The sequence below is a fragment of the Gadus chalcogrammus genome, chromosome 11 (assembly GCF_026213295.1).
Source record: "Gadus chalcogrammus isolate NIFS_2021 chromosome 11, NIFS_Gcha_1.0, whole genome shotgun sequence".
NCBI lineage: Eukaryota > Metazoa > Chordata > Actinopteri > Gadiformes > Gadidae > Gadus > Gadus chalcogrammus.
In genome coordinates this window covers 16,636,559-16,654,058 of record NC_079422.1, presented here as the reverse complement: position 1 = coordinate 16,654,058, position 17,500 = coordinate 16,636,559, and the positions used below count along the sequence as shown (strand labels likewise).

The 17,500-nt window shown below is 47.6% G+C and overlaps 1 protein-coding gene across 1 annotated transcript in view; it reads right to left on the bottom strand.

Annotated features, from left to right (window-relative positions):
- tsnare1 (T-SNARE Domain Containing 1) overlaps positions 1–17,500 on the bottom strand; it is a 70,114-nt gene that overhangs the window by 26,916 nt on the left and 25,698 nt on the right. The window contains exons 5-8 of the mRNA XM_056602495.1: positions 11,590–11,680; positions 11,376–11,450; positions 10,950–11,003; positions 7,421–7,576 (exon numbers count right to left, since the gene is read on the bottom strand). Of these exons, the coding sequence (XP_056458470.1) occupies positions 7,421–7,576; positions 10,950–11,003; positions 11,376–11,450; positions 11,590–11,680 (376 nt within the window). The remainder of the gene's footprint in view (positions 1–7,420; positions 7,577–10,949; positions 11,004–11,375; positions 11,451–11,589; positions 11,681–17,500) is intronic.

Sequence of the window (17,500 nt, the reverse complement as noted above, 5' to 3'; positions counted from 1 at the left end):
CGGCCCCATAGAGACCCTGGTTCCTCCAGTCCCATCGCTGTCAGCGCCTGAGAATGAGCTGCAACAACAGTTTGATGAGGGGAAAGCGAAAGCACAGACAGGCCGACAGACAGGCAGGCAGAGCGAGGGGGGGGGGAGAGGGAAGGCCGGCTTTGTGTTATCACAGAAGTGAAATGTCAGATGAGGACTTAGACATCAGCTCCATCTGACGTAGGAGGGACAAAACAGAGTCGGCGCGTCACACGATTAAACTGCGGGGCCGAGATGGCGGGAAAAAAAAGGGCCACAAAAAGAAGCGTCCCGGAGGCGCATTATGACTGACACCTCCGTCGCCGGGGCCTCTTCCCCTTTGATTTATTTCTTTGGTGTCCTGAGTCATGTAGCATCAGGGAGATAGGAGCCCTAGAGGGACACGTCTTGTGTCTGAAGGAGCGGAAACAGCAGATTCTCAGGTAGATGGAGAGGATAAAATGTGTCCCTTTATTGGGTTTCTTGTTTCTAATTTGAGTTTGTTTTCACTTTCTTCTTCAAAGTATTGCAGGTTAAAACACATTTCTACAGGGCACAAAACGTGCACAAGCCCATTAAACGCTAAAAATAATTACAACTGCGCCGTTCTCAGCGATGTCCCCGGGACACGGGAGAGCATGTGACAGTGGGTGGATGGAATCAGCGATAAGATAGAGTAGCCTGCTAACTCTGTCGGTATATTAGCACCCTGACCATCAGAAGGCCACATCCAACGCTCCCGAGATACAGGCTAATGCCTTCCGCAGTTAGCCCGGCGATGCAGGGACAGTGTCACGGGCAAAAGGACATCGACCCCAGCCCTTTTTCAGCCACGTGGTTACGGTTACTCCACTGTCCTGCACTTCCTCCCGGCGAAGGGGCCTTAGGGCAAAACGTTGATGAATTGGGAAAGCGGGGGATCTAGGACGAGTATTGCTAAATGCCCCCCCCCCCCCCCCCCCCGCCGACTCTCTCCCCCCGCAGTGCGTCAACACGATTTAGACAGCGCTCTACTAGCCTCTAACAGGTGAGACCCCCATCCCCAACCACCTACCCCCACAAAAACCACCACTGCCGCTGCATCCCTGCAGAGACACTTAAACCCTTTTGACAAGCGCAGCAGACCAGAGAGTGGAGGGAGGGGAGGGAGCTGATCAAGATGATTCTTCCCCCCATCAGAAGAAGCGAGAGGAGCAGGAGAGACGGAGTTTCGGTGACACAAAAGGAGAAACAAAACAGTAAAAGAGGTTGGATTGGCAATGGACGGGTGTGCCCTGAAGAGTAAACAAGGGAAACGCTTTGCTTCATGTGTTGGTTTATGTTTATATTGTGTAGGGGGGGGGGGGGGGGGGGGGGGGGGGGGATGTCTCATCTAGCTCCATCATCCAGGCTCTGATTGGATGACAATTGGTGATGCGGGAGCCATCGCACAACAAGGGAAATTAGTAATGATCTTCTTTTCAACCCCTCCTTCTGTTCCTGCCACATACTGGCACGTTGGCCTCCTGTTTACCATGGAAACCCTTCCAGCGCTCAACGCACCGCAGAATTGTGCTAATTTGCCAAATCTACAGTAAACTTAAGGGAAATTCCAATCCAAACAAAACAAGGCATCCGTATAGACGCCGCCATGTTACGGAGAAGACCAAGTACATTAGTTTAACACTTTACTACCGCATTTACATTGGGGGGAAATATGCTGAGACGATGTGAGTACTGCCAAGGCAGTTAGTTATTTATGGCTTGTTTGGGACATGGAGACGGCTCTATGCAAACAGACTGGAGGAGCCAGATGGAAGTATTACCGCCAGTGTCCTTGATTGTTTAATTTCAATTTTACACATTTCTATTAGAAAAAAAGCCTTTAGCAAAATAAAGTCATTTGTTATCGTCTATTATGGCTGAGTATTGACATGTAAGCAAGCCACGTGAGTCTGTTTGCCTCTCATGCAGTCATAGTCTCCTTTGTTCCCTCTTTCATTGTGATGAACGTGTTTATTTACTGTGCTCTCCAATACTGTCATCCTCAACTCAATCTCAATTTACCTGTCTGAATTTCTCGCTCAACCTTATGTCTCAATCCCTTAATCTCTTTCTGTCTTTCTGCCTCAATCTCTCTCTAACTGCCATCCCTCCATCTCTCTCTTGCACTCTCTCTCCCTATCTCAATATTTTTTCTATCTGCCATCCCTACATCTCTCTCTCTGTCTCTATCTCTCTCTATCTGTCTATCTGCCATCCCTCCATCTCTCGCTCTCTCTCCCTCTCTATCTCTTTCAATCTCTCTCTCTGCAATCCCTTCATCTCTCTCTCTCTCTCTCTCTCTCTCTCTCTCTCTCTCTCTCTCTCTCTCTCGCTCTCTCGCTCTCTCGCTCTCTCGCTCTCTCTCTCTCTCTCTCTCTCTCTCATCCTATTTATCACTATAATGTGTGTGCTTAACACAGCTGATATGAAATTCTTTCCACATATCCAACCAAACCCAAAGGCATCTGTGGAGGCAGGGGGGTGGTGAGGACACGATGTCACTGGAAAACTGTTAAGCAGATTTACGGCCACGGTTACTGGTTAAAGGAGATGGCAGAGAGAGAGAGAGAGAGAGAGAGAGAGAGAGAGAGAGAGCAAAAATTACAATATTTTCCCAGACTGCCTGTAAGGGGCCTGAGCATGAGACATCTGGTTTTTCTTTTGTTTTTTTTGCCCTCACTGAATAAAAAGTTTATAATGCACAAATCAAATGTTTCCGACCCCCCGAAGACCTATAAGACAAACCCCCATTAATGAAGGCTGTAAGCAGGCCTTGAAGGGCACGGAGGGGACAGGGTAGACGGGACAGGACTGTGAGGGGACAGGACAGGGCACGGAGGGGACAGGGTAGACGGGACAGGACTGTGAGGGGACAGGACAGGGTAGAGTGGGTACAGGGCAGAGAGGGGACAGGGCAGAGAGGGGACAGGACTGTGAGGGGACAGGGTAGAGAGTAGACAGGGTAGAGAGTAGACAGGGTAGAGAGGGGGAAGGGCTGAGAGGGGACAGGACAGGGCACAGAGGGGACAGGGCTGAGATGGGACAGGGCTGAGAGGGGACCGGGCTGAGAGGGGACAGGGCTGAGAGGGGACAGGACAGAGAGGGGACAGGGCACAGAGGGGACAGGGTAGAGAGGGGACAGGGCACAGAGGGGACAGGACAGAGAACGGACACCGTCAGACACGGGACAGTGTGGAAGGAACCCCTTCCGGTGATACTTTGTGTAAGCCGGTCCCCACCTGGCGAGCAATAACGTCATGTGTTAGTTGCAAGGCGATGTGACGCCACATTATTAGCGGTGCACTCCTATAAAACACTGGTGATAAAATGGACAAAGACAAGGATAAAAAGGGAAAGACGTAGTGTGTTCGCTAACATCTACTGGGAGATGTTATGTTTTCATTCAAGATGGTCTGGCTGGTGGGGCCTACTGTAGGCTGACTGGTGGGGCTTGGGGCTTACTGGCGGTGCTGGATATATATAGGGCTGCTATTTTTCTACCTGTGTAAGTACTGTGCCTGTCTTCACTCAAGGGTAAAACCACCGAGATCTAATGTCTGGGGTCTGGGCGGTGCATTGGTAGGGCAAACACGTGCCATGGTGTGTACATCTATTAAGGCGTGTGTGTGTGTGTGTGTGTGTGTGTGTGTGTGTGTGTGTGTGTGTGTGTGTGTGTGTGTGTGTGTGTGTGTGTGTGTGTGTGTGTGTGTGTGTGTGTGTGTGTGTGTGTGTGTGTGTGTGTGTGTGTGTGGGAGAGAGAGTGTCTGTAAGTGTGTTCTTTGGTGATCACTCTTTATCTCTCACTGTTTCCCTCTTGTACTCTCCCTCTATCTAGCTATCCATTTTTCTCTAGCTCTCTCTTTCTCTCTCTCTCTCTCTCTCTCTCTCTCTCTCTCTCTCTCTCTCTCTCTCTCTCTCTCTCTCTCTCTCTCTCTGCCGAGCCAGGTGTTGTATTCAGATGTATCCTTGAAAGCTGTCCTCTGTTTTGCCCTTGGCTCTTTTCTTTTTTTTTCTCCCATTCTTCTTTCGCCCCTTTCTCTTATGAATACATTCTTGATGAAATGATCTCCCGGGGCCAAGGAATGTTTCGGAGGGACCACTGGGACCCCGGGCGTTGTCCCTACCAGTAGGAAAAAACTTAGAGCGCTACATGGCTAACATGGCTCCGAGAGAGGTCAGCGTAGGACAGGAGAGGCGGCCAGTCTACAGCTATGGGAGGGGGGGCGGACGGAGGGAAGGGGGGGAGAACTTATCATGATGGGATGGATGGGACCAGATTGGATTACGTTTGTATTGGATTGAAAAAGGCTATTGTAGGGTAGGGCTGGGTATCCATGCCGTGATCATTAGACGTATGAAAGAGGGGATGGTAGATAGGGGCGCGCTGAGCCGAGGGGACTCCTCCCACCGCACCCCGACGCTCCGTCCGTGGGAGACGTTGTACGAATTCTCCCAAAGAGCGTTCATCCAACAATGACAATATAGCATTATGGCAACTTAAAATACATTTTGTAAAGTTTTGTATGGCAAGTTTGCACAACCTCAGTGCTTTCTGGCGAGAGCGCACACATATTCAAATGATCTCCAGCAGAATCAATACAAGGAAGGTAGTCTTGGAGACGACATTGGTAAGGGATGTTTTAGCGAAGCCCGGATTGAAGTTCAGATGGTTTCATCACCCAGACCTGTATCGTCCTTCAAAGCTGGCTGCGTATGGGGGAGGGCCGGGGGAGGGGCAGGGGGGTTAAGTGACTGAGTTTGCCCATCTTCAGTCTCCCCGACAGGACGCAGAGATGGGGGCTTAACCAGCCCTCAGTCGCGGATCAACAGGAGTTCCCTGAGAGCCAGGCTTTGATAGAGATGACAGACGCTTCCCCGTGGTCACCGGGGGAGAAGACAGACAGGCGAGGACGGGGGAGACGGCAGAGCGTCTCAAACTGCCTGAACCGCTGTTGATTCAGTGGAATGGGAGTCGCAGGAGTGGGAAGAGTGAAAGGGAGAGAGAGGAAGGAGAGAGGGTATGAAGAGGGACAGGAGAAGCATTGGGTGTGATGGATTGAAGTGTGTGTGTGTACGTGTCTGTATGTGTGTGTGTGTGTGTGTGTTTGTATGGTTTTATATGTGTGCGTATAGGTGAGTGTGTGTGATTGTGTGTGTGTATCCGCATGCCTGTGAGTTTGTGTGAGTGTGTGTGTGTGTGTGTGTGTGTGTGCGAATGTGTGTGTGTTTGTTTCGGTGTGCCTGTGTTTGTATTGGTATCTGAGTGCCATGTGTTTGTTTGGGTGGGAATATGTGTCGGAAGGGAAGCGTAGATGTATGAAAAGCAAATTGTCAGATGCTATCAGTCGGCCAAAAGACACAGCGTCTCGTGTCCCTCAGCTCCGCCCCGGCTCCAGCTCAGACTCTGACGCTTATCCAGCTGGTTCCACGATAGCACGGGACAGACAGGCCTGAACAGCCATCATCGGACCCTCTGCATCTCCACGTCTTTTGCTGAAATGAAGCTGTCAGTCACATCAGAGGCCCTCTTTCTCTCTTTTTATTTTTTTTTCTCTCTCTCTCTTCTTCATCCTTCGCTCTCTCTTTCTCTCTCTCTCTCAATTGCTTGTACTCTCCTTCCCTCCATCTTTCCCTACCCCTTCCTCTCTCTCTCTCCCTGTCTCTCTCTCTCTCTCTCTCTCTCTTTCTCTCCCTTTCTCTCTTTCTCTCCCTATTTCTCTCTCTCTCTCGCTCTCTCTAAAAGTGTTTGCGTGTCACTCTGTAAGGGCACGATTGACGCTCTCTCCTGTGCCTGCTCGCCAGGTTGGGCGAGAATCCGCGGCTGCCTGATTCCAGTGCTGATGAAGTTGGCAGTGACTGGGCACAGAGATACATCTTCATTAAGCTACAGGGAACACATCGAAAACGTGGCGACGGGGGGGAGATGATCATTCATGACAAACTGACAAGCCAGCGAATGGGCCGCAGCAAAAGGTAGACCGATATGCAAGCCACGGCCGTCCGCTTTGATCCGCCCTGAACACAGCTTCGAAAAGGGTTGACGGCTTTCAAAATACTGCCTGAAAAGCAACATCAACAGGCTCCAGAGAAGAGGAAGAAGAAGAAGAAGAAGAAGAAGAAGAAGAAGAAGAAGAAGAAGAAGAAGAAGAAGAAGAAGAAGAAGAAGAAGAAGAAGAAGAAGAAAAACACTGTGGTTTTGCGGTTAACAAGTTGTGATGGAATTAAGGAAAAAATAAACAAGCCATCGCTTGCTCCCTCGCTCCCAAACTTTCGCTCATTTCAGACCTGTGCGCCGGAGTGTTGTTATCTTTCCTTTGGATGGAAGACGAACAAAACTCCTGTCTCATCAGGCTCCCTTCAGAGCCCGGCTGAGTTCCAGGCCACTTAGGGTCAAGGCAACACCACACATGACATGCTATCACTCACACACACACACACACACACACACACACACACACACACACACACACACACACACACACACACACACACACACACACACACACACACACACACACACACACACACACACACACACACACACACACACAGTAACACACACACCGGGGAGGCTTATGTTCATGGTCGTTTAAAGCGTTTTTTTTTAATTGTTGCCATTCTGCTCACACTTTCCCGCCAGGTAAAGGAACAAACATGGCTGTCTACGCGGCGTGGTAATTGGGCCACCATTCACTGGCCTGCAGCAGCATGAGGCGACTGTGACCAAATACTAATAAGCTTTGTGGATTGGGAGTGGTAAATAAAGCCGCGTCTGGAGTGCACCGTTACCAAGACAGCGGGGGGCTAGCGCAGCCATGGGAGACAATAGATATCAATATTGTTTGAAAGTTTGCTGTCCAAATTATTTTTCTAATGAAAACAATATTGTATGTTATTAAACCGGATGGTCAATCAAAATGGAAGGTGTTCATTGTGCAGCATTCGGATTCTATCAAACACACTGCAAAGAGACAACGCTGCCGTCCCTCCGACGAGATCCGGAGGAATCAACTTCCAATGGCTCCGTGCGTGTTTGCGAAATGAAACCCCCTCCCATTTGCCCCCAATAACTCATATTGCACATTTCCATTTGTTTACAAATTTACTTTTGTTTTCTTTATTTTATATATATACCGTTTTGTTTTGCCTTACCTTTTGCACTACTTAGAATTTATTTATTGCAAATATTATTGTTCTTTTCTTTACATAATTTTCCTTATTGCACCTTGGGTCGGAGATAAACATAATTTCGATTCCTCTATTGGCCTGGCACATAGTTTGAAATTTACAATAAAGCCGACTTTGAGTTTGACTTTGATGTGTTTCGTTTTGCTCTCTCAATGAGCGCCGGTGGCTTGGGACTCGGGGGTCTTTACGGGGTCTTTACCTCGATCTGCAGCAGCGCCTCCTCCCGCTGCCGCAGGGCCGTCACGTCGTCCTCACTGATCTCCGACAGGAAGGCCTGGATGCTGCCCTCCGGACCCTCGGCGCCGCTGAAGAGGGGACCCTCCTCACACAGCTCAGTGAATGGCGTCTGGGGACTCTGAGGACGCACAAGCACATACACACGCACACACACACACACACACATGCACAATCATGTGCATGCACACACACACACACACACACACACACACACACACACACACACACACACACACACACACACACACACACACACACACACACACACACACACACACACACACACACACACACAGAAAGGCCCATTCATGTGCATCCACACACACACACACACACACACACACACACACACGCGCACACACACACACACACACACACACACACACACACACACACACACACACACACACACACACACACACACACACACACACACACACACACACACACACACACACACACGCATGCATAAGAACAGTCATACACACAACCACACACACACACACACGCAGACATGCAGACGTCACAATATGTTGATCTGATGCATTGTTAATACATTCCTGCACTCTCTGGCTGACTGCACAGATTCACCGGAGCACTGGGCCAGTGCGGGTCAGGAGACAGGGTCAGGACACAGGGACTAACCGTCGCTGAGTCACACATGTCTTTTGGTCCCGGCCCGACGTTCTGACTCATCGCTCCCAAGCCATCTCCACAACATCTTTCCCCTTCCTTACCCCCTTCCGCCACACACACACGCACGCACGCACGCACGCACGCACGCACGCACGCACGCACGCACGCACGCACGCACGCACGCACGCACGCACGCACGCACGCACGCACCCACGCACCCACGCACCCACACAGCCACGCACACCCACAAGCACACATGCACACACACACACGCACAAACACACACACTCCAGGACGAGTGAAAACATCCGCTTTCATGCAGGACACATCCACGTCCATATGCGAAGCTTCGGCTCGGCGTGAGGGGCTCTCAGGAGCCGGATTTTCATTTTGGAGGCCGTCTGGAGGATAGAAGGGGTAGGTGGGGGGCTGTGGAACCGATCTGAAAAGTGTTTGCCGCTTATTCCATATTTATGACAGTGATGGAACCTTAAGGCGCCTGTTGTTATTTCAGTAGTTTTATGCCCGTGGTGAATCATCGTGTTGTCCTGTCGTTCCGCTTGATCTACAACAGAGATGGAAAATCCAGAACCTTCGCCCCCCCCCCCGCATAACAAAGACACACAGACACTCCTCACCGGACCAGGCGGTCATTGCGACTGAATCATTGCGATGCACTTTGAATGACTGCTGTAAGTTTTGTTTTGAACTTTTGGGTAAGTTATGTTTTGTACTTAATGCTTGGATCTAATGGTTCACTTTAATAGGAGCAATCATTGCGTAACCCGGACTCTCATTTATAAATGGCAAACCACTTTCGCTTTGGACGAAGCAGCATCCACTACTCTGATATCCCCCACTGTGCTCCGTAATACGTGATATAAAAGAGCAGCTATTAACACAAAAAAATAGGTCTTTCTTCGTGAAATCGTTCTATGTAAAATTCAAACTTCAACAATTCAAACTATTCCAGCATGCCAGATGATTACTTGATTTCATTGCTTCAGCTCCCAACCTCGATGCAGAGAACTACATTTCAAGATTGTGCAACACACGTATTAATTCTATATAAAGGTGATCTGTTCACAAAAAATCCTATATCGTCATTTAATTTAATATAGGCCTATTTGTATCTTTTTTTATGTCATCTTATGTCTTTTATTTTATATTTACTAGTACGTTTATTTCATCTGTTCACTCTTATACTTAAACATATCGTGTAATATAATTTATTTTCAAGGCACAGCAGGAAAAGTTAGCCTTTCACTGCTTGTTGGGAAAGAGAAATACATGTTGCACTTGAACTTGAAATATAATAATATTCAAAGCACTAGTATTTACTACTAGAAATAGTAGATATGTAAAGGATAATGTATAGAACGCCGATCATTATCGGGAAAATAAGCCTCGACAGGGCGAACAGGGCAGGACGCGAAGTGGAGATGTCTTGCTTCGCCCTGAGGGGGCTTATTTTCAATAATGACCGGCGACCTTCTATAGATTAACCCGCTTACTAAACAGCTACTTGCCAAAACAAAAAAAATATTTTTACAATTACCATTTGTAGTGTTGTGCAGCAGAGAAATAGTCCGCCAAAGATGTTGACGTCGCTTAGAAACCTAATTCACTGGGTTTATAAGGTACTGGACTACTTACGGAGTTGTATAAAAGACGTGATTCATAGGCAAAAATTCTCTTTCCTTGCCAGCGGTCATTATATGCTTAGCAAGGGTCAATTATCGAAAAATAATTCTCCACCGGAAGTCGGGAAGGCCCATGCAAGTGAACGGAGCGTTCCACAGTATTGAGAAGAGCTGTGTAATAAAGTATTGTGTATCCACTGGCCTGGCGGTATGTTCTCAAGTGTGTGGCCTTTCACAACGGTCTACGCCGGCAATTTATCATACGATTACCTCAGCTAAACGAAGTAGACACTCTTTGTCCAGCATTCACAGAAGCAGTGCCTTGTGACTTTAACTGGAGGAGAGCTACGCGGGGGCCAAAGGGAATCTAAATAGGACACTTCTAGTGATTGTGATCTGAACAAGTAAACAGTGTCATCTCCAGCCCTGGGAGAGCGGGAACAAACCGTGTTTTATTTGATCATGGAGCCAGCGGTACCTTCTAGAGAAAGCAGAAGTACCTTTAGAGGTTTTATGACCTGCAGTCCTTCTGGTTAACAATAAGAACTTCAAAGTAAGAGCAACAGGCAGAGCTGAAATTCTTGATTTGAATAACATTTGCTGAAACACGTCACCGCAAGGACACTCTTTTATTTCCAACTGAATGGAGGATCTGTGGACGCATGTGACTGGAAATTCAAAGCCAACAGCGATGTAGCTGTGAGGGAAACCTATGTTTTGCGTTTTTTAATGAATGGAAGCCGGAGCTGAATATTTCTTATTTACGTTTGTTAACACCAAGTTTGCTCTCTGAAGCAAGGCCCCATAAACTTATGCTGGAGGAATCGTTTTCTTATTATTACACATCGGCCGACTACTTCAGTACTGTCCGAGCAGCGTTATGATAACTCAAAATTCATCTCATCAAGACATTTAAATGCAGCGTTGCATTAATGGGAAATAAAATGAGCTTCACTTGGACCTGGACACAGTTTTCATCTATAGCTCTATATATTTAAAAAAATAAATATATATATAATATATTGCTCTTACTATTAAACAAGGTACCAGCTCTCTTCAGCCAGTGAAGGTGTATATTGTCATTGGAGGTAGAGAACAAAATAACAGAGGGAGAAAAGTCAAAAGCCCTGAGATGAGAAAAAATGAGCAGGGCCATCGTACCAAGTGGAGAGATAGTGGTTCAGAGAGAGGGCTGGCCTCAAGTGGCCTCACCTTATTTTCCTTCTGTGCCGGAGGAAGTAAGGCCCTTGTGCGGTCTGCGATTTTCTGGAAAAAGCAAAACAAATAATAGCTTAGGATTTTACTTTTCCAAGTTCTTTATTCTTTCAAATAGGGTTTTGAAATTGAATAAAATGAAAGAATTAGGTAAAAAACAACTACAGCAAGGTATACAGCAGGAAGTTACATTCAGGAAACACTTAAGAAGAAAGATGAGACAACGTATAAAGTAATAAAAGACTAATTATATTACTATTATGAACACTATTACTACTTATTAAATAAAATGCGTCATCCTCAAACCTTTTCAATATAGAGATGAGCCTCTCCCCATTTGACAAGAAACTTTTTATATATGACTTCAGATGGACAAGCGGTAAGCGCCATTTAAACAGGACTGAGATAGAGGGAAGAGGTTACCTTCTGCAGGTCTGCATAGCGCTGGACCGACTCCGACAGCTCAGTCTTTAACCGGGTGAGGCGAAGGCGATCCTGCTGCATGACAGAACAACACGACATCAAGTTGGGCTTCCATTCGTTTTAAAATGGAACGTCTGTTTGCATTAGTTTTTTATTGATAGAAAGTCAGAGTCAAAGTCAGAGTCAAAGTCACAGAATTAAATCCACCGCCTACCCGTGAAGAGCTGCTGATGATGTCAGAGAGCTGCTTGATGAGTTGACTCGTACTCGTGATGACTTTGTTGGTCTGCTGCTGTGTGGCGTGGCTGAAAGAAACACACACATTCAAATGGTGAGGAGAGAGATACAGAGAGTGAGGGAGAGAGACTAAGAGGGAGAATGAGGGAGAGAGTGAAGGTCAGAACATCAGTGAGGGGGAAGAGGCACATAGACGGCCAAAAGACTTTCGATTGAGACAATGAATGACAAAGAGCATGATAGAGAGAGCGTGATAGAGAGAGAGAGAGAGAGAGAGAGAGAGAGAGAGAGAGAGAGAGAGAGAGAGAGAGAGAGAGAGAGTGAGAGAGAGAGAGAGAGAGAGAGAGAGAGAGAGAGAGAGAGAGAGAGAGAGAGAGAGAGAGAGAGAGATCAATTACTGGCTTAGGAAGTGAATGAGAGAGCGGCTGACAGAGGCGGAGAGAGGGAGATGAATGACAGACCTAGACAATGGGTGAGAATGAGTGAAAGAGATAAAAAACAGAGAGAGAGAGAGGGAGAGAGAGAGAGAGGCAATGAATGAAAGACTTAGAGGATGATATATAGTGGAAATGACACAGTGTAAGTGAGCGAGAGAAACCCCATTGGAATAATAATATCAAGTGTTGAGTTTATAAGGTGGAAGGGGGCACAGGGACGAGGGGAATTGTAAAATCTGTGAACATCTTCTCTGAACAGATCCGCTTTGATCTATGGGAGCAGGGCTGAGACAAGGTTTTGTTTTGGAGGGTCTCCCGTTAAGATGGTCACATGAATCAATTAAGTGAAGCCCCTTTTAGCCAGATGTGGGACGTGACCCAGCGTGGCTACAGGCAGAGTCTGTATCAGATAACCGGCAGAATCGTACAGGATGACCCCCAGACCCGTGTCTGCCATGTTGGGCAGTGTGAATCCTGCCATGTCAAGATGCTATGAGCCTCGCGAGAATTTCCCCGGTCTCTGAGTCCCCCGTTCCGGTTCTCTCCACGGATCGGACTGATCTCGGGCCCGTTGAAAGCTTTTTCCGAAAATGAGAAAATGCTAGCACCGATCAGCGTGGAGGCGGGACTTCAATGCAAACATCCGGTAACATCAGCTAATGAATACTTTGTTTTGCCATGCATTGAATGAGAAACACTGTGGCAGTTTCGAGCACAATGTCTCCTCATTAAAAAACAAATCGCAAATAATACAAAACATTGAACGAAAGAACATTAGTTCACAATAACCGATGTTCCAAGGTACCTATTCTTACAAAATGGTGGTGTTCACTGCAATTTAACGTCCTGATGTGCCCTGTCACTGCCCAGCCAAGGCCGGAATGATATTCATTGCGAAAGGCAAACGTGAATATCAGGCTGGTCTCACGAGGCTAAGTTACATGTATTATTTAATACATTTAAGGTTGGCCTTGACTACAAACTCACCCCAAACTGCTGACAAAATAAAAAGGTTTTCCGGGAAAGTGACAGGTTCGAATTAGCAGGTACAATTCCTACCGGATCCAGACTCGCCCTGTCCCACTGATGGTTGACCGCCTGAGAGCTGTACAGAGAAGCAGCGTTGTAACCGGTTGCTGGTCGTTCAAGGCCTGGCTGACAAGCCGGTCATTCTGTCCTTAAGAAAATATATTGATGTTTGTACTGTATACAACCATGAGACAAGTGTAACGTATCAGAAATAATGTACAGCCCAAGGTAAAGTATGCACACACACACACACACACACGCAGACAGTCACATTCATAGTGTGTGTATGTGTGTGTACATGCTTGTGTGTGTATGTGTATATTTGTGTGTGTGTGTGTGTGTGTTTGTTTTTGAGAGAGAGAGTGTGTATGTCTCTATCTGCGTGTCTGTTTATGTGTGTGTGTGTGTGTGTGTGTGTGTGTGTGTGTGTGTGTGTGTGTGTGTGTGTGTGTGTGTGTGTGTGTGTGTGTGTGTGTGTGTGTGTGTGTGTGTTTGATTTAAAGGGGTGATGATTTCAAGGGGTGCTTCAACCAATCACTGAGATCAAGTTGCTGACCAATCCCCAAACGGAATTTATAATAATCCGAATCACCTTGGACAAATTTATAGCTCATCAATCAATAAAGTTATGTATTTCCTGGAATCTTATTACATTTTCTAAGTAAAGTAGTATGACATTTTAGCAAGAATAGCACTGTATGGCTAGCGTACGTCTGGTTGTGGGTTGCAGTGGATCAGGTGTAACTGTGGGTTGTCAACTCGAAGGTTTGCTGGTTCCATCCCGGGCTCCTCTTAGCCGAGGGTTGAGGTGTCATTGAGCAACTTATCGAACCCTAACTTTTCCCGACCAGCTGGCTCTTGCAGTAATTTGTGAATAAATGTGTGTATGAATGGTTGAGTGTGATGCATAAATTGTAAAGGCCTAGCGGTTAGCGGACGAGTCCATTCACCATCTGTGTGCAACGGCTTTCTAGTCATCATTCATATTAGCTAAAAAAACATGCCACCATTTATTTTACATAAATCTTGATAGCGTGAAACAGTTGGAAACGTTTCATTCAGGTGAAGAGATGAGGGCGACATGGTTCAATGGGTTCCTTATTGCTGACATCTGCAATTCTACAACATGTTAATGTGTCTTTAGACGTCAATAGAAGCCACTGGCGGAATAAGAACATTGTGGCTCTGGGTCATTTCACTCGCAACTTGGTGACAACGTGGGATTATGTTTTACACAATTGTTGTGACTGATTTGCCAGTAGGAGAGTGTCACACTGAGAAACACACTTTTCTTACAGACATACCACTGGTAGTACAAAAAGAAACACACACACACACACACACATCAACATGCGTACGTACACAATCTTACCCAAACACGCACACCACACACAACACACACGCACACCATTCACCATACACAAGGATTAGCTCTAAACCTCTGCCTGATGTGTCATCGTTTAGCTCGGAAAGCAGGAGCCGACTTCTCAGACTTGCAAAGGATTATTTTTAAATCGTGGCAAGCTAATACAACATTGCGTTACAGTGAATATATATTAATATATACCATATATACAAAGATTTGGGCACATCTTCAACAATCCACCAGAAAAGTAGACGCAAGCTACAAAAAGCAGGGAAGAAAGTTCCCTGCTTGTCCTCGCCTCCAGCGAGGAAAGAAAGAAAAAGCTGATTAATGCCAGTGGCGCTATATAAAAGGATCTCCGCAGAGTCTTTCACTCTCTTGCTCTTTGACGAGCAGCCGCGTATCGCACATGAGTCACCTGGTGCCACGCCCACTTGCTCATATGCATGCATCGCTCCGAGAATCTCTTCGTTGTGTCGCCCACGCGCTGTGGCTCTCGCCCGAGACCGGAGACGCAGCGGCCCTCCCCTCAGCCGCCGCCCCCGCCTCCTGCAGAGGAAGCCCGGACACATCGGTCTTACTTAAATATTACAATTCAGTCATACTGTGAATCACCACGGGCCCCTCGGTCCGCCCGTCTGGCCCCGGAACCTCGCGGTTTGGTATTCCTCAGAGGGATCCTTAACCGGCCCCATGTGGAGAGGGTGGGTGAGTCACATAAGGAGAGTGGATGGGTGGGAGGGTTGGGGGAGGGAGAGAGAGAGAGAGAGAGAGAGAGAGAGAGAGAGAGAGAGAGAGAGAGAGAGAGAGAGAGAGAGAGAGAGAGAAAGAAAGAGACCAAGACAGTGACAGAGAGAGAGAGAGACACAGAGACACAGAGAGAGAGAGAGAGAGAGAGAGAGAGAGAGAGAGAGAGAGAGAGAGAGAGAGAGAAGAAGGGAAAGGGCAAGAGAGAGATAAAGATAGGGTAGGAGATAGCGGAGAAGAGAGAGAGAGAGCAGAAGGGAGGGAGAGGTAGAGGGAAGCATCTGGCAACGGGGGAAGGCGTGAAGGACGCAAGTTGCTTAGGTGATGTTCTCAAGTGTATGTGTGTATGTGTGCGTGCGTGCCTGTGTAGGTGCGTGCCCGCCTGCCTGCGTGTGTGCATGTGTGCGTCTGTGCGTGCATGCGTGCTTGCTTGGTTCGTGCTTATGTGTGTGTGTGTATGTATAATGCACGGAGGAGGAGAGCTGGTTATGTGCGTGCGTGTGTCTGAGAGAGCAGAGCTGTTTGCTCCCTGGCTCTGATAAGGATTAACCAGCGGCCGCCTGGCTCCTTCCTTCACTGTCAGGTCCAACACCCAGGCTGACGTGTCGGCGCAGAACTGCGTAGCCTAGCGGTAAGCCTGACCTGGAAACGCCAGAGACTCCCCATGTCACCCCCCATGTCACCGCACGCGCCGGCACGCAAGCTTGTTTTGGACATCCATGTGCACAGGAATCCACTGTACACATACACCCAGAAGTAAACACACATATAAACACACACGCAAACAGACACACAGGTGCTACATACATTCACAAGAGACAAGAGAAAGAGTTACAGATTGAGAGTGAGAGAGACTGAGAGAGAGAGAGAGAGAGAGAGAGAGAGAGAGAGAGAGAGAGAGGGAGGGAGGAAGAGAGAGAGAGAGAGAGAGAGAGAGAGAGAGAGAGAGAGAGAGAGAGAGAGAGAGAGAGAGAGAGGGGGGGGGGAGAGAAAGAGAGAGAGAAGACAAAGAAAGAAAGACAGAGAAAGACAGAGAGAGGCAGAGAGAGAGAGAGAGAGAGAGACAAAGAAAGAAAGAGAAAGACAGAGAGAGGCAGAGAGAGATATAGACCTCCCAACTATCGGAGTGTTACAGGTGAGAAGGAGGGGACACATTGACAGTAAAAGGACGGAGGAGAGAGACATCTCTGTGACACTTCCCCCTTCTGTTCACAGGAGTGTTTACAACGGGAGCAGTCAGGCTTGTCATGGTGTGGTGTCGCGATGCTCTCATTGTGATACATAATACAAAACAAAAGCAAAACAACCGAGACTATAATCATTTGATAAAAGACCACCAGGGTTTTCCAGCTGCAAGTTTGAGCCTAAAACGGAGGAAAGTTTGTCAGTAGCACGTCTTCTCCCACAGCAACTACCAAGATGCCCTTGGGCAAAGATAAGCCCATCCAACAACACATTTATTTCAATTTGCCCCCGGACACTACCTCGACCAGGCAGGCATGCATACCCAATCTGCGTATTCAAATGGGGTTACGAGCAGTACTCTGCGTCTGACAACCTTTTCCGTTTATCCCCAATACCTGTTTAAGGGAAGTAAAGTGATTATATGTAAAGCGAGATATCCAGAAGGATTGTGGAAATTATCCAATAATTCTCACAGAGTAATAAAATAAAGGTCCATAGACTTTACATACATCCAATTTGATCACAACCTTTTTACGATTTCCTTATCCCCATTTTGTTCCATACATCATGCAACATGCTACCTAACAATCTATCCACATCTTCACCTGTATCTATCTATCTATGAATATAACTTTGGGGGTTGTGAGGTGCGAGCGTCCCCCTGCTTTGAGTTCCCCTGAGGTGCCAGGCGAGCAGAAGGTGTGCCGTCTGGCCCAGCAGAGCCTTCGGCGGCATCAGCCAGGGCGCCCCTCTCAGTCTGTCAGGGACACTTCCCCCCCCAAACACGCGTCTTGTCCTCTGGCGCCGGCTGCGGACGGAGCGCCGCAGAAGGCCTAATGCGCTAACAAAACACAATGACACCACGAGCGCGCTCGCCATTAATCCACTTAGACTCCTCACCGCGTGCATTTCCGCGATTACGCCGTTGTGTGAGCGTCGGGACGGGTCAAACCGTATTAACCGCGCCCGCTTGAGGTTTCGCTTGAGGTTTTGCCGGGAGGCAGTCGGCGCACGCAGATGGCGGTTTTGACATTCCTACCTGAGGCTTTATACGTGAGGTTATCACTCTCATTTGACACAAGAGAAATCTGAGAGAAGCGTGCTGCTTGCGCTGGAGAATATTG